The 19151-nt window shown below is 57.7% G+C and overlaps 2 protein-coding genes across 4 annotated transcripts in view; one reads left to right on the top strand and one right to left on the bottom strand.

Annotated features, from left to right (window-relative positions):
- Window positions 1–36: 36 nt before the first annotated feature.
- Window positions 37–1606, bottom strand: LOC132027267 (proline-rich protein 2-like). The gene is made up of 4 exons (XM_059416019.1): window positions 1579–1606; window positions 979–1172; window positions 370–916; window positions 37–119 (listed from the first exon to the last, which is right to left on the bottom strand). The coding sequence occupies exons 1-4, from the start codon at window positions 1604–1606 to the stop codon at window positions 37–39; spliced, it is 852 nt and encodes a 283-aa protein (XP_059272002.1).
- Window positions 464–19151, top strand: part of MAD1L1 (mitotic arrest deficient 1 like 1) — a 313102-nt gene continuing 294414 nt past the window's right edge. The window contains exons 1-9 of one of the 3 annotated variants that reach the window (XM_059414288.1): window positions 464–656; window positions 2942–3101; window positions 6050–6190; window positions 8188–8367; window positions 10925–11049; window positions 11862–11943; window positions 12846–12976; window positions 13063–13177; window positions 14791–14852. In XM_059414288.1, coding sequence (XP_059270271.1) covers window positions 2952–3101; window positions 6050–6190; window positions 8188–8367; window positions 10925–11049; window positions 11862–11943; window positions 12846–12976; window positions 13063–13177; window positions 14791–14852 — 986 coding nt within the window. In that variant the 5' untranslated portion in view covers window positions 464–656; window positions 2942–2951. Of the gene's footprint in view, window positions 694–2941; window positions 3102–6049; window positions 6191–8187; window positions 8368–10924; window positions 11050–11861; window positions 11944–12845; window positions 12977–13062; window positions 13178–14790; window positions 14853–19151 lie in introns of all 3 variants that reach the window. The other 2 variants (XM_059414286.1, XM_059414287.1) reach the window with 2 other exon arrangements.

The following is a 19151-nucleotide window of genomic DNA, read 5'->3' as shown; positions in this document are numbered from 1 at the left end:
CTGGGGGGTGCAAACCCTTCAGACTCTGGGGGGGTGTCAGACCTTTGGGGTGCAGTAGACCCTCCAGACCCTGGGCGGGTGGTTGGTGCAGATCCTCGGGTGCTCCGTCAGGGTGGGGGCTGACAGGGAGGAGGAGGTTCAGGAAGGACGATGACCCCCGTTACTAGACGAGGGTCTCTGGCTGTAGGAGCTCAGAGGGCCCTGGGAGGATAGCCTAGCAGCAGAGTATTTTGCTTTGCCAACGAGCCCAGAGAAAAGTAAAGATGTATTAATTCAAATCAGTAGTGCAGCAAAATTTTAGGAGTTGTCAAGAGCAGGAAAGTTTGGCCTGAGGAGGCCACCGTTGGGCGGTGCTATTCCACACAATACGGTGAGAGGCCACCGTCCCAAGGGATGTCCGTCCCACTGCGGGGGGGCGGGCTCCCCGATCGGCCCGCTGGCTAGCCTGTGGTGAGAGTCCTCCGGGCGAGGTCTCCCGGGGGCCGGCGGCTCCGGGGCGCTCACGGGGCTTCCAGGACTCAGTGGTGCGCGGACCTGGGTCTTTACGGCGCGTCCTGCCCAAGTCTCGCGAGAGCACGGCGGCAGGTCTCGCGATTCGCGGGCGCGGGCGCCGAGGAGGGAGATCTGAGCGGCGGCGGCGATCGCCCGGGTCTGAGGTTAGCTCCCTGGCGCCGGGGTCCACGGTGGGCGCAGGTGGGCGCCGGTGGGTGGCGGGCCGGGGCAGGGGCCGGGGCCGGGGGACGCGCTGGACGCGGGCGCTGTCCCATTTTCCTGCCTGTTGGCCTCCTCCCCGCCGCGCTCGGTCCCTCGGAGCGGGGCCGGGGTCCCAGTCGGCTTCTCGTGGCGGGGAGCCGGGTGAGGGGCCGGGACCGGTGTCAGAGCGGGGCCAGAGCGGGGCCGGGTTCCGAGTCGGCTTCTTTGGTGGTGGGGGCCCGGACCGGGATCAGAGTCGGACCGGGACCGGGGTCGGAGCGGTACCGACTTCTCTGGTGGCGGGGAGCGGGGCGGGGGCGGGGGCCGGGACCGGAACCGGCACCGGAGCGAGGTCGGCTTCTCTGGTGGCGGGGAGCGGTGCGAGGGGCCGGGACCGGGACCGGAGCGGGGTCGGAGCGGAGCGGGTGTCCCAGTCGGCTTCTCTGGGGGGGGGGAGCGGGGCGGGGACGGGGCCGGGACTGGGGTCAGAGCGGGGTCGGAGGGGGGCTGCGGTTCGAGCCGTCTGCTTTGGTGGTGGGGAGAGGAGCGGAGGTCGGAGCGGGGCAGACCCCGACTCGGCGCCTGGGGTCTGGCGGAGCCGGCCCTGTGCCCGGAGTTGCCAGTGGTGGCAGAAGTACTGGTTCGGTGCCCAGGCGGAGAAGGGCCGCTGACAGGCAGCGTGCTCTGCGCGCGCAGCCCAGGGGTTGTGATTTCCCCGGGCTTGGGTTTCTGTGGTTGGGTTGCTGAAGATTGGAGTCTGTGGCATAAAGAGGATGGAGTTTGAGCTGCTGCCTAATCGCGTGCCTTGTGCAGCGGCTTAGTTCCAGGCAGTTGAAAACCTGTGTGTGCTCTTCATTCCAGTGGATTACATGCATCAGTTCTTACAGGGGATGGCCTGTCCGGAGCAGAACATGGTGGCTAAGTTTCCCATTAGGGGATGGAGAGTATGGCCCCAGTCTAACCTGAGGAACAAAGGGGTTTGCCTTCTGGAGCAGACCTGTGCTATCTCCTGCCGCTTGGGCCTGTATCTACCAGGCTTTCAGCACTCAGTGCTTGTCCTGTTCTGTCTCCCAGCCCGTTTTTCACTGACAGTGTGATTGAGAAGTGGTTAAGACAGGTGTATTGTCCAGGATGCAAACGTGGCCTACAGAGAAGGGCTCTGTTCTCCTCGAACAGGAATTCAGAGTCAAACTAAGATTCCTCACTTTCTTCCTTTGGGGTGTTGGCTGGGAGGCATTTTCAGTCTAATATTTGGGAAAGTCCAGGGTGCCTGTGTGGCTCAGTCAAACGGCGGCCTTCGGCTCAGGTCACGATCCCAGGGTCCTGGGATGGAGCCTCGCATCAGACTCTCTGCTCAGTGGAGAGCTTGCTTTTCCCTCTCCCTCTGTCTGCTGCTCTGCCTACTTGTGCTCTATCTTTCTGTGAAATAAATAAATAAAATCTTTTAAAAAATCCTTAGGATAGTCTGTGTGAGCAGGCCTTTTACCTAAGTGGAATGTGGTATGTACCTGTAGGAATTAATACCTTTGCTCATTAACTGTACCTGGGATGTTACCCACCCGTTGGTGGGTGGGCGGCCGTCAGGCCATGGTCAGTACAGGTTTGGGGATGTGGGTTCTTTTTATTTTATTTTAATTATTTATTAGAGAGCAAGAGAGTGAGCACAAGTGGGGACAAGCAGTTTTCCCTCTGAGTAGGGAGCCTGATACGGGGCTGTATCCCAGAACTCTGGGATCATGACCTGAGCTGAAGGCAGATGCTTAAGCATGCCCTGGGGGTGCCCCACAGATGCTGGTTCTTTGCTGTTGTTCATGCTCTCTCCTCCATGCCCTGGCTTGCGCAGTCCAGTACACACTGGACTTTAGACGTAGACCTGGGTTCCAGTCTGTTCTGTAACTTTCTGAAGTGCCACTTTCATGATGTGTGAAATATGTGTGGAAAGACCTAGTTGGCCCGTTGTGCTGCCTGAGATGTCCTGTGTGGAGTTACAGGCAGAGTGATGAACCGTGTGCCAGTCGCAGCCCTGCCATCTGGACATGTATGCTGGACACTCGTCCTCGTGGCATCCTTGCCAAGTGGCTCTCAAATTTACAGATGAGTCTTGGCTGCCAGCTAACTGCAAACATGTGCTTATTTACAGTAGGGTCGTGTAAGGACTCAGAGAGAGCCCTGGGAGAGTGGGGCTGTTGGTAGAGCTCATGGTGCCTGCAGAGGCTCACGGTCACCCCTCCCTGTCTTCCTCCAAAAGCAAAGTGGCCATGGATGACCTGGGGGAAAACACCACTGTGCTGTCCACGCTGCGGTCTTTGAACAACTTCATCTCTCAGCGGGTGGAGGCTGGGTCTGGCCTGGATGCTGTCACCTCCGCCCCAGGTTCTCTGCAGACACAGTATCAGCAGAGCATGCAGGTGCGTGCCCTGGGGTGCAGGGTGGGGTATGTGTGTGTCTCTGGGTGGAAGGTGTATGCCCTGGGATGCGGGGGGTGGTCTCTGGGTGGAAGATGGGTGCTGTAGGGTGTGGGGGGGGTTCTCTGGGTGGAAGGTGTGTGCCCTGGCAGTTCCTTTTCCAGCAGGAAGTACTTGTGAGTGCCTTGTATGGGGGAGTGTTCTCTGGGTAGAAGGCACCTGACCTTGGCGGGGGCCTGTTCAGGTGCCAGGTAGTTCAGGTGAGTGCCCTCCACGTGGATGGGTCTCCAAGTAAAGAGAAAGACTGGGTGTGTCTGTTGGCAGATCTTGGCTTCCCTCTGCCAGGATGTGCCTTTTATAGTTTTGCTGTAAGAAGTCTTATTTTACTTTATTTAGCGTTCTTAGCAATGCTTGCTGTAGACCCATTAAAGAGGGGCCAGGTCTCCTGGAGGACTTGAGCTTCCACAGACTTGTGGGGTCAGTCTCACGGGGACAGGGGTCACTGGGGCCACATGAGGAGGGGGTGGTGTGTGCCGCCTGGCCCTGGCCCCTGCCAGTCTGCATCACTGCCGTGTCAGGCAGGTGCTGTCCCCTGCTTCTGCAGCGGGAGCTGGTCCTTGCTAATGGCCTGGGACAGAGACAGTGGTGTCCTGTGGCTCTGAGAGCCCTGAGGAGGCCCAGGCAACCTGTGCTTAAACAAATGCTCCTGTGTTTGTGTGCATGTGTTTGCTGAATAATTGAGTGATTTTTGTTTGTTTAGTGGACAGTTACTCACTGCCATTTTTTCCTAGAGAATTTTTTATTCCAAAGTTGGATTTTTTAACGTTTGTTTTTGGTGTCAAAGCACTTTTTGGAAATGACGGTGGTATTTGTTTTTTTTTTGTTGTTGTTGTTGTTTTTTGTTTTTTGTGTTTTCTTGACTCTTGCTCACAGGAAAAATAAGTTGACAACTTTAGTCTAAAAAATTGTTACAGTTTTGTTGATGCAAATGTCTGGAAACTTCTGGCCGATCTATCAGAACTATAGGATTTAGAATTTCAGAGGCCCATTTCTCACTAAGCTAGTGCTGTGGAAGGCTGCCCCTGTGTGGGGGATCCTTAGGTGGATGCCCTAGGCAGAGTGAGCTGGTCAGAGTCTTATAGCTGCAGGACCGGTTGGGGGCCCTGATCTAGCCCTGTGCTGTCCCCACACTTCCAGCAGCGGTTTTGTGCCCTACCCAGCCGCCCCAGACAGCAGGTGAGGGAACTGAAAACCAGCAGGTCTGCAGAGTCTGGCAGTCCCCGCCCCCTGCCCTTTTTCTATGCTCCTGTTTCTCTGGGAAAGGGTTTATAGTCTGGCTGTGCTGCATGTCGGCACGTGTGGAGCTGGAGTGGGTGGCCAGCACCAGTGCCAGGAGCTATGAGGTTGGTTTAAATAGAAACGTGTTTCAGTTACTGTCCTTCAAATGCAGTCCCTGTGCCAGGAAGATGTGGCCACGGACCCGTCTCTCTGGGGCTCCTGGCAGTTGTGCAGTAGTGCCCACGGGAGCTGGGGGCCACCATCCTTTGGAGAGGCTGGGCCCTTGCTGCACGCTGAGATAGGGAGGCCAGTCAATGTGGCAGAGGGTGGGCTTCGGAACCCCCACACTTCAGCCGCTGTGAACTGAAATGAGAGAAAATGTCAGAGGATAAAGGAAGTGTGGACTCAGGCCCTTGAAGAGTATGTGAGGGGTTGGGTAGAGCAGATGCCTTTCGTCTGGCCTGGGACTTCTCAGCCTCGGTACTGCTGACATTTGGGGCTGGAGAATGCTTTGTTTGGCAGGACTTGCTTCTGCCTTATAGGATGTTAGGAGACATCCCTGACCTCTGCCCACTGGAGGCTGGTAGCAAATACTGGCTCTCACCCCCTCTTTTGACAGTCAGCAGTGTCTCCAGATGTCGCCAAATGTCCCTGGTGGGACTGAGAACCTCTCGCTGTAGTCAAGTGTTTCTCAAGCTGCAGTGTGCCTGAGAGTCCCCGAGACTCTGTGTGGAAGGAAGTGCCTGGTTGGGCATCTGTGGGGTGCAGCCTGAGCTTCGGCCTTTCTTTCTACTGCCCGGGAGCTGCTGTGTTAGTAGCCATGCCTGGAACGGTCAGGCTGTGGTCCATATGCAGATGAGGCCTTGGCACACTCACTGGTTCCGTGAAACTGTTTGGTGTGTCTTCTGAGGCCCTTCCAGGCTGGACGTCACCTTTATGTATCGACCCTGCATGCCAGCCCAACTTCTAAGATGGCTCTTAAGTCCCTGGTGCCTGGTGGACCACACTTTCTCCCACTAAAATGGTTTCGTGGCAGCAGGATTTTGCCAACATGTCAGCCTGAAGATGGTGGGCCTGACTTACTCAGAGCAGGAGAGGGAGTCTACATATGGGGGTTCTCCCTTGCTGGTTTTGGAGGTGGAGAGGGCCACATGGCAAGAGATGTGGGTGGTCTCTGGGAGCTGATAGCAGCCTGGGGCTGATAGCAAGGAAGCGGCACCTTAGTCCTCCTGTGTGTGGAAGAGGATCCCAAGGTCCAGGGGAGTTTGGAGCCTGGCCACCCTATTGATTTTAGCTGTGAAACCCTGATCAGACAACCTGGCCGGTGTGCCTGGCCTTCTGCTCATAGACCCTGACTGATAACAGGGGGTTTTAGCTGCTAAGTTTGTGGTAATTTGTTACACGGCAATAGGAGACTAACATGACCTTTTTTCTAGAATGAGCCTACACACTGTCATCTTAGAGCCTACCATTTTTTCCTGTTGTTATTTCCTCTTTGTCTACTGCTTCCTCCCACCCACTTTCCAGCGAAGGGCCCCGCATCCACCCTTCTTCCCCAAGGCTGAGTATGGGCCTTGTTGGCGGCAGGAGCTCAGTGTGAGTGTTGGACAAGCCGCTCCCCTAGTTGGCACAGCTGCTGAGGGTTCTCTTTCCCCCGGGTGTGACCTGGTCAGCTGGAGGAACGAGCGGAGCGGATCCGTTCCAAGTCCCAGGTGGTCCAGGTGGAGCGGGAGAAGATGCAGATGGAGCTGAGCCACAAGAGAGCACGAGTGGAGCTGGAGCGGGCGGCCAGCACCAGTGCCAGGTGCTACGAGGTGGGTGCGAGCAGGTGGCCCCGGTGTTGGGGCGTCGTGCACGGTGCCTGCCAGGCCATAAGGCAGGTGAGCCTACTGGCTGGGAGCCTGGATGCTCTGCCTCTGGGCTACTGGGGCTGCCTTGTTAGGCCACAGATACCAGCTATGCTTGATGTCCTTGAGGGTGCAGAGCGCAGGGGATGGCTGTCCACCACGTGTGCCCGGCCAGGACATGCCTCTCTGCTGGGCTGCCTGTTCTCCCTTCTACCCCCGCCCCACCCAAAGAATTGGGGTGTAAGCCCAGCAGAAATACCAGGTACTGCAGCATGACAGGCTTAGAAAGTCATGGGGTTGTGTCATCCCAAGTCCAGGCCAGACCAATCTTGCTCACGTGGTCATAGGGCCTCAGAGCCAGGATCTCCAGTCTTGGGGGTACTTTCTCTTGTCCCCAGCTCACCCAAGGCAAACTGGGCAAGTGCCACCCCCATTACCTAGGGAATGTGCTTGGTTTCTACTGAGGTCGTAAATCCCTTCCTTCGGTTCGATCAACAGCACTTTGCCAGAGGTTTTCAATAAGTGCTCATGATCTGTGGAAATGCTGCCAAGACTCGGGCAAAGCGTTGGACCAGCAAGTCTCTGACCTGCTTACGCTTTCCCCAGCTGTAGATGTTTGGCCTCATTCTGGCCTTATGTGGCATGTTTGTGTGCTTTCCTGGTCCTGTAAAAATAGTGATGTCTTCAGGGATGTGAAGCTAACTGGGTATATTTGACCCTAATATGCAGGCTTCTGGCTGTGGTGTGCCATGTGGGTCTAGTAGCCCAGGAACATGGCCTGTGAGTGGGTCCTGTGGCCTTGGCATTGCACCCAGGCCTTCCTCTTAAGATGGGGCTTTAGTTCATGTTCTGGGTCATCTAAGGAAGGATAGTCCCGTAGGAAGTGGTGGGAAGGGACAGGCTGTGGGAATCTTGCTGCTCTTGAAGGTGCATTATTAGGGCTGCGGGTGGCACCAGGGGCCATTAGATGGTAGGGATAGGGGGTATTGCCCTTGCTCTCAGGCAGACAGCAGGGTGGAGCTATTGGAATTCTCCTGTGCCATTAGTCCTCCAAGGGCAAGACCGGTCTGGGCTGTCCTTGGTCTCCAGGGTGCAGTGCAGGCCGTGGCACCTTATATGTGCTCAGAATACGTTGGAATGAGTTGGAGGAGTGGATCCTTGTGTGGTTGTTGGAAGTCTTTTCTTGGGGAAATCGAAGGGTGCAGGGCTGAGTTAATCCCGGGTCCTCGAGGAGCTTTCCCTTCCCACCCACAGACATGGCTGAATGTGACCCGGAACCATGTGAGCCGATGGCTTTCAAATTGTCCCTTTGAGCCTTAGACATCTATCATGGTTTTTCAGGGCCTGCCAGTTTGGCTGTGGGTGGGGATCTCAGAACCTCTCAGATGGAGACATTTTGGTTGTTGTCTGAGGTCTAGGGACCTGCAGGGACTGCCCCCTGCATACTTGGGACGGGCAGTCTGAATAGAGATGTTAGGTTCCTCTCTGGGGTGGGTTGCTCAGGGCCCTGCATTGTGGAAAGAAGCCAGACTTGCAGTTCCCTCGAGCGGGCCATGTCCGTCTGCGTTCATTCAGCATTTCTTGGTGCCCGGCTGGAGAGGCCTGGTCCGAGCACCGGCTCGGGTGTGCGGAGGGGTCTCCTGCTGCACCGCCTCCCAGGGAGAGGCCAGGGGTCAGCAGCATCAGGTGCCCAGTCGGTGGTCCCTTTGCTTCTGGGGATGAGGGTGAGCTCCTAAGTGGCTGACTGCCGACTCCCTAGACCCCCACCCCCGCCCCGTCCCACCCGGGTCCATCAGAGGGAGAATGAAGAGTCTCAGTTTTGGGGCTGCCTTCCCAGTATCAGACGGTCTGCAGGAGAGGATGTGCCTGGAGACCTCAGCTCTCGTGGTGTGAGCGGGGCCTCCTGCATGACTGGCACCAGGGTCGGGGGGTCTCTGTCCTGCTCACTCTCTCCGCTCTGGCAGCGCGAGGTGGACCGCAACCAGGAGCTGTTGACGCGCATTCGGCAGCTGCAGGAGCAGGAGGCTGAGGCGGAGGAGAAGATGAAGGAGCAGCTGGAGCGCCATAGGCTGTGTGAGCAGAGCCTGGCCGCTGCCGGCCAGAAGCTGCGGGAGAAGGAGGACGGCCTTGCTGCGGCTGGGGAGGTGAGGGCTGTCCCGCAACAGGGGCGTTTCTGGGGGGAGGGGCGTGGGTACCCTGGGGTGCTGGGCACAGTCTTCTGCCTCCTTGCCTTTTGTGCGCAGTGTTCCGGTCGTCGTAATCCTAGTAAAAATACTCATTTTCCGGGGCACCTGGGGCACATCTCCCTTCGGCTCAGGTCATGATCTCAGGGTCCCAGGATTGAGTCCTGAGTTGGGCTCCCTGCTTGGTGGGGAGCCTGCTTCTCCCTCTGCCCTTTCCCCTGCCCATACCATACTCCTGCTCTCTCCCCGCTCCCTCAAAAAAAAGTGAATCCAACTTGTTTTCCACTCTGTGGCCTTCATAAATCAAACACCTAGCATTTCATCATTTAAAAACTTGCCCCACGTTTTCTCAGCATATCCTGGTAAATGAACATACGAGCACATGTAGCAGGTAGCTTTTGGCTTCTGTTACTGATTTTGACGTATTCCCAGGAGTGGGGTTCTGGGTCTCTAGGGACAGTGTCTGGCTTTTGCTACCAGTTGCTGTGTGGTCCTGGCAGTGTTGTTGAGGGCCCTGGTTTCCCTGTGGCCTTACCTGTCATGGATGGTGGTATCTTCTGGAAATACTTGTATTCCCCATCCCCCCTTTCCGAAGATGTAAGTGTCACCCCTGGATTTGCATTTCTTTGATTATTAGCAGGTGTGTTAGTATTTGAGAACGTCTTTGAAGCCAGCACACAGAGGAACTGTAGTCCTTACTGTCTTTACCAGTTGAAGGTTGTATAAATTTTAGAAACAGAGCCCAAACACTGCTGCTGGTGGAGCTTGGACTCTCCTGACCTTCCCTGTCCCTCTGCTGTGGCGCTGCGGATCACAGGTGCAGTGAGGAAAACGATGAAGAGCTGCCTGGGGAGGGAGCAGGGCACGGGATCATTGGTATTCTGCGTGCTTTTCTCTACTTGATAGATCTCGGGAAGCAGGCTGCAGGTTATTTTTGCCTTGGCAATGCTGGGGAGCATGTTAAGGTTGTTCCTACATCTGTCTTCTGATGTGGATGTTGGCAGGAGAGGAGCTGTGATCAGCCTCAAGACAAGTCCCCGTGTCACCCTTGGCTTGCCTCGGCTGTGTTCTAGAGGCTGGTCTGGGGCCCACGGGGGAAGGCAGGGCCTGTGCTCTGTTCAGTGAAGAGCGAGGTGGTGGGGTGGGCCCTTGCCACACAGGTTGCAAAGAGGATGAGAGAGGGCTCCAGGGTGGGGAGATGGCGGCCAGTTGGGACAGAGGACCGTAAATTTTGTTTCTGTTTCTTTGTACCTTCTTGGAGAAGCCTTCCCTGGTGACTCCATCATCACCGCCCCCACATACTCTCTCTCTCCACCTAGCCTGGCTCATGTGCTCGTCACTGGGAAGTCCTCTTGCTGACCGCCGGGCTTCCCTACAGCCGGGTACTGTGTGTGGCCGGCCGTCTGACCCTGTGTCCTGCGCAGCGCCTGGTGTCCAGGATGTGTTAATTAGATTCCCGAAGACTTCTCAAAGGCTGTTTTCCTAGTCAGATGTAGTTTCTGTGATGCCCAGGTTGATGGGCATCCTTGGAACAGAGCAGACCATGCAGATGGATGGAGTGCAGGAAGTGGACGGCCTGTGTCGGCCTCCCCTGGGGAATGTGGTTCCTGGGTTGGCATGGGCCCCTGGGTCAGGTGAGAGCGGGTCAGGCCTCCTTGTTGGCAGGGGTGCCCTGGAACTGCAGGGAGTTTGCTGGACCAGGTCCCTGTCCTCCACTCTGGGAGGTTATTTATAGGGACGTTTCTAAGTGGGCTTCCCTGGTGGTCTGGTTGGTGAGCTGGCTTCCCCTGGGAAAGCCACAGACAGAGAACAATCACCAGATGGTCACTAGGAGGTCACCTGGTGAGGGTATGTCTGATGCAAGGGTGGCAGGTCTGTCCCTAAAAGTCCTGAAGCTTGGCCCTGGGCCAGCCTCCCCAGCCCCAGCTTTCTGGCCAAGAGCATGCCTGCACTTTCCCCAAGGGTGAATGTCTGGCCCCGTTCTTGCCCTCTGTTTGAGAGTATGAGGTTCGCAGGGCGTTCCCGTGGCCCCTCCGTCCTGAAGATGGCCTCAGTCCCCTGCTTCTGATGTCTTGGCAGGCCCTGGCTGTGGTTCACAGGGAGTGTTTTATCTGGGGTGGGGGTATGGTAGGGGCTCATTCGGGGCGGAGAGGCCAGGGCATGTGTGGAGGGAGACCCACACAAGCACATTGGACATAAGTGAGGATCCCAAGTGACAGACGTCACGGGGCACAAGGCTGTCTCGGCAGGCAGTCCATCACTGAGACCCAGTGGTTTCCCATTTGCTTGAGGGAAAGTGAGGCAGGCTGCAGGCCGGATACTCTGGGACTGGATTGAGGGGTGGTGTCTCCTCCCAGGTCGCATTTTGTAAAGGAGAAGGTGGCTTGGTCCCTGCCCGCTGGAGGGGGTGGCCAGTGCAGGCTCTTTCGAAGGCATTTGTCCGTGGGTGTGTGGGTCAGGAGCCAACATCTGCATATGCGTCACAGCCTGTAAGCAGCTGTGCCCCCTGCCCCTCCAGACCATCAGCACGCTGAAGGGGAGGGTCTCCGAGTTGCAGTGGAGCGTGATGAACCAGGAGATGCAGGTGAAGAGCCTGGAGTCTGAGAAGCAAGAGCTCAAGGAGCAGCTGGCCTTGCAGCACAAGTGAGTGGCTGTGCTGGGGTAGGGCCCTGTCCCGGTACCAGGTGAGCCTGCTCGAGGGTCGCCCTGGGTCCAGTCGGCCTGAAGCCTTCTGGGGCCGATGCTGAGCTGTGTGTCCGGATGTTACTGGTGCGGGAGACCGTGAATGGAAAGGCCCGGACTCATCCTCCTGTGCCCTCTGTGGTCTGAGCACCGGCTGACCATGTGTGCTGTCCACACTGAGCCTGGACAGATGCCCTTCCGGTCTGTCCTCCCTATCCATAGGCTGTTGGCTGCCGGCGTAGGGGCCACTGAAGTGAGGACAATGAGTGTTTTAAATGTTCTGGGAACAACACTTAATGTTGTTAGTGACTGGGAGCAGTCATTTCTTCCCTCCCTGGGGACTGGGATGCCTGCTTGCAGAGAAGCAAAAAGTGAGGCTTTAAAGGCTATGTGGGGCACCTCTGGGGTGGGTGGGCTGTGGGGCTGTCCAGGAGGAGGCCACGTTTTGAGCGCGCATGGAATTCTCTTTCAGTGATCTAGGCCTTTCCCTTCACAGGTGGTGTCCCAGGAGAGCTTTGGACTCTCCTGGGTGGGGTTGGGGGTGTGGCGGGGGGGGCGGTCACGGAAGGGCCCTCGTCTGTGGCCCTCTTCTGTGCTGGGGTGTGCAGCAAAGGCGAGGGAAGAAAGTCTACTTAGCCAGCACCCCAGTCTGAGGAGACCGAGGCCACAGTGCTCTGGGGCCTGGGGCCTACTCAGGAAAGCCTCCAGGGTGAGGGCAAATGCTGGCTTTACCACCTACTCTTTCTGCACATGATGTGCTTTTCTCTCGACAGGAAATGTCAGGAGGCTAATCAGAAGGTTCAGGAGCTCCAGGCCAGCCAGGAAGCCAGGGCCGACCAGGAGCAGAGGATCAGGGTGCGTTACTCTGTTTCAGAGTAGGCTGTACCTGCGGGATGTCCTGGTGGTGGTCTCAGCTATCCTGCTGCTTTAGCTGGGGCTTGCTTGGGTGTCCAGGGACCATGAGTGGCCCGTGCCCACTGTAAACTATTGACACAGTTGCTCATCTCTGTGTGTGCCTTGCCTGTGCTTGGGGCTGGGGCTGCTGCCCCCCACCTCCCTCCAGCTTTGCCTTCTTGTCGGGCCTCCTGGCTCCTCCTGCCTCTGCTCGCTCACGTGCTGTTCTCCTGCTCTGGGGCCTGCCCGGCTCTGGCACCTCACTCCTGCTCAGTCCTCTGGCCCGCCTGCCAGAGTGTGCTTGCCTGCGTAATGTGGTGCCTGTTTTTCTTCCAGACCTGATGTGCAGAGACCTTATCTGTGTCCTGTGTCACCTTGTGCATGCTGCTTGACCCTGTACCTGGCACAGAGCTGGGCCCTGTTAATGTTTGTTGACTGACTGATTTGGTCCTGATCTCATGCACTGAGCTTGTTCAGTGACTTGTCAGTGATGGATGCCAGCTGTCCCCAGTGTGTCTCAAGGGGACTGCAGATGGCAAAGGAAAGGCTGTCGTCAACATGGAGAAGACTTGCTTGTTCCACGGGTGCTAGTGTGGCAGGAGCGGATCTGGCAGGGGAAGAGCGCTGTGTCTTACCAATGTGTTTATTTAGGGAGCTTTGGCTGCCTGTCCTCGGATAGGTGTGCACCAGGGCCCCAGCCCCGAGAGCAGGGTGGCACAGAATTGTGACCCCAACCTGTAACACCATGTCGGGGGTGTCCCTGGAGACCAACACAGACGTGGCACAGGGGTACACCTGGTATTTTGGAGGGGGGCTGGGCCACAGTGGTCAACTTTGTCCCCTCTGTCCCTGGCCTCATTCAGGATCTGGAGCAGAAGCTGTCCCTGCAGGAACAGGATGCCACAGTCGTGAAGAATATGAAGTCGGAGCTGGTGCGGCTGCCCAAGCTGGAGAGGGAGCTGAAGCAGCTGCGGGAGGAGAGTGCCTACCTGCGGTGAGGCGGGCACAGGCTGGGGCCAGGCTGTGCTCCTCCTCTCAGGCTTGTGGGATTTTGAGGGACTTTGTTTCTGTCCCTGCCAGGGAGATGCGGGAGACCAACGGGCTGCTCCAGGAGGAGCTGGAGGGGCTGCGGCGGCGGCTGGGACGCCAGGAGAAGCTGCAGGAAAGTCTGGTCGTCCTGCAGCTGGAGAAGGAGGTGGGGCCTGGGGGCACAGTGGGCTGTTCCTTGTGGGTGTCCTTTGTCTGGGGGACCTTGGGGTTTCAGTCTGGCATTCTGGTTCCCCCACCCTGAAATGTGGAAGTGCTGGACTGGTGTGGTGGGATGAGGAGTGGCCACAGGATTGTGGTGTCCCGTGTGGACGCTCACGAGCCGGTCGGCGGTGGGGAGACTCGGCTGGGTGAGCACAGGGGGCCGGTGGTCATGATCTCCATGTGGGTGGGGGACACAGGGTGGGGAATCAGGTGACGTGGGGAGGACCCGACCCCCTTCTCCCTGCGCACATGGGGGCGCAGAAGCTCTGTCTCGCCCAGTGCACACGAGGGACATGGGCACTTAGCCTTTTGGCCTCTGGCCCTGGGTCCTGCTGTCTCGTGCTGCGTCACTGACAAGCCGTGGGCCCTCTTTGTTTCCTAGGTGGTTGGGAGTGTGCTGGTAGCTGCTTGCACTTGGCCAGACGGGCAGCCTGTGGCCTCACAGGGTGGGAGCCGAGCTCCTCTAGGATGCTGGCTTACATGTGAACTCCACCTGAGGACGCAGCTCCAGACCGAGCAGTGTTTCCTCTGGGCAGTTCTGAAATTGGTTAAGATCCGGTCTCCAGAGTCACGCTGCCTTGCGTGAAATCCTGCCATGAATGCTTGCTGGCTCTGTGACCCTGGGCAAGTTACCTAACCTCTCTGTCTGCCTATGTAATGAGGAGTAACGGTGTTTGCCCTGCAGGGTTTTGAGGGCTTAATGAATTCACGTCCCCTGCTTCAACTAGGCCTGGCCCTTGGTAGGTGGTCACTGAGCATTGGCTCTAGTGACAGAGTTGTTCACCAGCCTGTGTGCCGCATGTGAAAGGGCCATCGAGTGACTGCATGAATGCAGTGAAGCCAGCAGGGCGCTTGGCCCGGTTGGAGGTGGGGCAGGCCAGACAGAGACGCATGGTCCTCGCGCTGACGTTTCTTATGTCTCTGGAAGAGGTGGGGAGGACTCTAACGTGGGACGTGGGTGAGCGTGGGAGAGTGTGAGATGCAGGATCAGGCAGCCCCACGTGCAGTGCCAGGTGGGACATGTCCCACCTCCTGTTCTCCCTGCGGGAGCCCCCGGCCCTAGTCGGCCATGTCTGCTGAGAGGAGCGCGTCTGCCCTGGGGGCCCGGTGTCCCTTGGAGCCCCTGGAGCGTGGGAGAGGCAGCACATTCCTGTGGTTTCAGCACTCAGGTCTGCCCTGCTGTTTTTATGGGAGCAAGCCCAAGGCTCTTTGCCACCCCTGCCCCCACTCGGTGGTGCTTTGTGCGCTGAGACTCTGACCTGACTCCATGGGATGAGGAACGGGCGAGGCGTTGAGCCTGCTTGTTGTGGGAGTAAGCCGTTGGCTCCTGAGTGGGCTCGGGGTGCTCGGGCGCTCAGCTCAGAGATATGAGCAGGTTCTTCTGAGGGATCAGGGAGATGTAACATCCTCCTCATCGCCATCACTTTTGTGGGAGGCTCCTTGGTCTGGGGACTGAGGTGGGGTCGCGTGATGAAGGGATCCAGGTGGCTGCAGAGGCCTTGGGAGGGAAATACTGGGGTTACGGTGCTCTTAGCATTCACCTCCCTGTTTTTCCAGAAGCTGCTGGCAAAACTGCAGAGCTGGGAGCGGCTGGAGCAGACCACGGGCTTGAGCATCAGGTAGGTGGGGGTTGGAAGTGCCTCGGGGTGCTGGGCCGGTGGGCATGGCTGGGAGCGCGGCCCTGGCTCCCTGGCATTGCCAGAAGCCACCCTGCTAGAGTCTGTTGGGGCGGCTCTGGCCAGGGATGCTCAGGTCAGATGAGGTACTTACACTGTTGGGGTGGAAACGGGACCGAAGTGACCCTCTTGCCGAAGTCCTAATAGCTTCTTTATTTAAGGTCGGCTGGCAGAGCGCTGGCAGGAATCTGATAGCCCTGGGGTGTCAGGCTTTCTGAAAGGACATCTTTGTGGATGCTGAGGGAGTCATTGCTTTCAGGATAGGCTATTCCTTTTCGGCAAAAACAAGCAGTGGAGATGAACTGGGTTTGGGGGGGCAGAGAGAAAACACTGTTGTGGAGGATTGTCGTGCCCTGCAGGTCCCCGCAGCAGCTTCGGCTCATCTGTAAGCTGCTGCCATTGGGGGGACAGCAGGAGGCGGAGGGGCCGTGGCGGGGCTGCCGGGTGGGCAGCTGGGGTCTCGTTCCCAGTGGGCAGGACGGCCAGGGTGGGCAGCATTCCACTGCCGCCTGCCCCTGGCCCCACACGTTCTGCTGTCCGTCATTCCGAGGGCTTGCTGCCCCTCTCCTTCCAGCGTGGTTGCCTGTTTCTCGGTCCCCAGGACTCTGTGGGTCTGCTGCGGACTGGCTCTTGCCTGTAGCTTCATCATTGTGTGGTGGTTCCAGTCTGGGAGAGGGCTGGTGGGAGATGAGTCCTTGGAGCTGCGGTGTTTCAAGAGCCTTTTGTTTTGTCTGCTTGGGTGATATTAAGGCTGTAGCTCCTCGGTTGTCTTTCATGTTGCTCTGGGCAACTGGGCCAAGACTGAGAACCTTCTTTAAAGAGTTGTCCTGTGATGACACGGTCCTGCTGCTGGTTCTGGACCCTGTGGCAGTTCCCGTCAGCATTATTGACTCCATCGTGCATCCCTTGAAAGTGCCTCCTCATCGGCTCTGCATGGCTGAGCCACAGGACAGACGAGGCTGCTGATCGTGCTTGAACCGCACCTGCGGGGCCCAAGCTCTTGGAGGGCCAGCCCAGCAGGGCCTAGCTGCTCTGTGCTTCCTCATGCTCTCTGTACTTATTAACTCACCGGAAGGCTTCCGTCCTGCTTCCGGGGAGCCTCATCAGAAGAGAAACCTCCCTGATTTCTTTCTTGTGCAGGAGATCAGAGGCCCACGCATGCCCGATCAGACCAGCTGCTGGCAAGTCTGAACGCACAGCATGGGCCACAAAGCACGCAGCATCAGTCAGGCCTGGGGCTGGGGCCCAGCTGGCGGCTGTTTCTGGCCCGGAGGGGAGGTGCAGCTACTCCTCGGTCCTTTGGTCTCACTTCCAGCCTGAGTATGGCTGGCGTGCAGGGCGCTGACTGCCAGCTGGGGTGGGTCATCTGCCTGGTCGCCTGCTTGTGTGTGTTGTATGTTCAGTGGGTGGCCGGGCCCAGTGAGGGAGAGGAAGAGGGGTGTTGAAGGCCCTTTGGGGTCGGCCATAGGAGAGTGGGCTATGTAGAGCAGAGGCTGGTGTCTCTGTCGGCCCCGGGCTAGGGTGCCCCTCTTCAAGTCTGTGTCTGGCTCTGGGCTGGTTTTCTTGCTGGGAGTGCAGCGCAGGCCTCACTGTGCGTGTGGGGAGGGGCACAGTCCCATGCTGCAGAGCCGTCCCTTCCGAGGGGCCGGAGGCTTCTGGAGAAGCGGGTGGGGCATCCTTGTGGTCCTGGGCTCCTGGCAGCTGTTGGGGAGGGATCCTGTCGGGGGCAGCTTTTCTTTCATGTGCTTTGTCACCTGTTCCTGGTCCCTTCCGGGGGCACTTTGGAGACCCCGGCTCCTCTCCTTTACCCCTATATCCGCGCTAGGGTGCTCCAGGCAGCAGGCAGGCTGCCCCGCCAACGTGAGTACATGTGTCATGTAACAGTTGGTGGATCACAGACTTGTGTTTTCTCTGTCGTCAGAGCCGTGTGGAGAGTTGGGTACAGATGGGTCAGCCTGCTGGGCACTGGACTTGCGTCTTACATGACCTTGAGTGCTATGAGGAGGAGTTTGGCTCTCCTTTTTTGCTGAGTTTTGGGGCAGTTAGAGATTTCTGTGCAGGGACAGTGACTTGTAGGAGCCCACATCTTGTGGGATTGAATATGGAGTGGGAAACGTGCAGAGGGAAATAGGGCACAGGGAAAGGTTGGGGTCCCTGCAGGGGAAGCGTGGGAGGGAGGGGTGGGCATTGGTTAGGAGCTCTGAGACTGCTGTCTGGGTGGCTGGAGGTAGAACTGCCTGCAGTGGGTCCAGGATGGATGCCCTCCATCACCCTTGCCACGTTCCGTGTGGCAGAGGACGGGAGGACTGGTTCAGACTGTGCTGAGTAATGGCTAGATGTGTGTCTGTCCCCCGTGTGGCCCTCGTGTTGTGGGGGGTAGCTTGTGCCTCATCTTTCACACCTGTTCATGGAAGGACTTTTCTAGAACATGGATTTCTTCCCGTGGAAACATGTTTGTGGGTGTGTCCTAGTTCAGGGGTGCGCCCCCCCACCAAAGCACAATCAGCCAGGGCGATGGCAGTGGGCTGGAGTGCAGCAGATGCCCTGGAAGTAGGGGCTGGAGGAACAAGGTGAGCCTTGTGAGCTGGCGGACTTGAGTCTCTTGGTGTTTAGGCCAAGGCGTTGTTGTCACTTTGGGACTGAAAGCATTCACTTGGCATGTGTCATGACCGCAGGTCCTGGCCCACGTCCAGTGTTTCCTGGGCTTTGAGGGCTGCCACCACTAGGTGGCACCCCTGCCCCCATGATCCTGATCCCTGCACCTCGATAGCTGCAGGGTCCCTGTGGATTTCTGGCCCCACACTTGCTGCCTGTCGCTCTTCCTGGTCCTCTGCCGCTCTGTGTGGGACTTACATGCTACAGCTGGGGCCAGAGGAGCAGGGGTGTGAGGGCACCTGTGGGCTGCTGGCTGGCCCCTGTTCACTGCCCTGCCTGCCCCTGGTGGCTGTCCTACATTTAACCTATTTTCCACTAGCTTCTTTATCTTCCTTAAATGCTTGGTGTCTGTGAGCTTCTGATGTTTCAGACCGGATATTCTCTGCACAGGCTATCCTCTGTGCTCACGGCTGTGGCATTTCGCAGATTCTCAGAGGGCCCTGTAGTTTTACAGAGAGGTTGGGAACAGAGATTAGGTCTGACACCTGGAAAGACCAAAACCCCCTGGAGTTCTTGACTCTTGTCACCCTTCTCCCAGTTTGGGTTTTCCTAGGCCCCAAGGAGCCCAGGGGTGTCAGGAGAGTTGGGTAGAGTTAGCCGGGGTGGGTCAGGCCATGTAAACCAGTAGGGAAGCCCCTTGGCTCTGTTCTCACCTGCCATGCAGGCTGGTCCACCTGGAGGTTGCTGGATACCTGTCTCCATCCTGCAGGTCACCTGGGTTGGAGACAGGTGGGCCTCAGGACTTGGAGAGTCCTGGGTGGGAGGGAATGCTGCTCTAGGCTGGGTGGGGTGCCATGCACCTGGGGGAGGCTGCAGTGGGGAAGGGAGGGTGAGTGGGTGTGATGCTTGGATGTCCTTATTTCAGGGCTTTGAAAGGTGAGTGAGGGATTTGGCAGCAGCACACAGAGCGTGCCCGGCTTTGGACAGCTTTGCTCTGGGTGCGTGGCCTGGTGGAGAAGGATTTGAAGGTGTTCAAAGCGGATGCCAGGAGACACTCTCTGCATCCGTGTCAGCGTGGATGTGACTGTCTGGGGCACCGGAGAAGGAATAACATGGGGGAGGGGCAGGGGCAGTAGAGCAGAAGGGGCACCTGCTGCAACATAAGGGCACATCTTTCAGAGCGCTGGTTCGTGTGGTTCGCTGTGGTAATAGGTTTGGGGGAGCACACTGTTTCAGTAGTGCAGAAGCTTTGTGAGAGCTTAGCACCCTTGCACGATGCAAACCTCCAAGCAATGCAGGAGTGGAAGGGCCCCCGGCACAGTTCCCGCCGACTCTGCACTTGCATGCCCTCTCCCCGTCTGTGGCAGTGGCCATGCAGGCCAGGGCAGAGGTGGGAGGGGAAAGAAAGGTGTGTAGTCGGACAGGAAGTAGTAAATCTGCCTGTGGTTTGAGACAAGATGATCACCCACACAGGAGAGCTCAAGGACTTTCTGAAGGGCTACCCGGAACTGGTAAGCCTAACAGGCTCGCAGTTACAGAGACAACTCATGAAGCTGCACTGAATTTCTGCGTACTGGCAGCCAGCCACTGGAAGTACATGCCGCTGACTGTGGCCTCAGAAACTTGATGTGCTTGGGGGTAAATTTG

The sequence above is a fragment of the Mustela nigripes genome, chromosome 11 (assembly GCF_022355385.1).
Source record: "Mustela nigripes isolate SB6536 chromosome 11, MUSNIG.SB6536, whole genome shotgun sequence".
Taxonomy (NCBI): Eukaryota; Metazoa; Chordata; class Mammalia; order Carnivora; family Mustelidae; genus Mustela; species Mustela nigripes.
The sequence above is the reverse complement of the archived record's forward strand: the minus strand, read 5'-3'. Positions and strand labels throughout refer to the sequence as shown.

Coding starts and splice junctions, on each gene's coding strand:
- LOC132027267 (XM_059416019.1), bottom strand. CDS start 1,606: ATGTTCTGCTCCGGACAGGCCATCCCCT. Junction 1,173..1,578: donor CTCCGGACAGGCCATCCCCT/GTAAGAACTGAT, acceptor CTCTGACCCCAG/TCCCGGCCCCGTCCCCGCCC. Junction 917..978: donor CCCCGCCACCAGAGAAGTCG/GTACCGCTCCGA, acceptor CCACCACCAAAG/AAGCCGACTCGGAACCCGGC.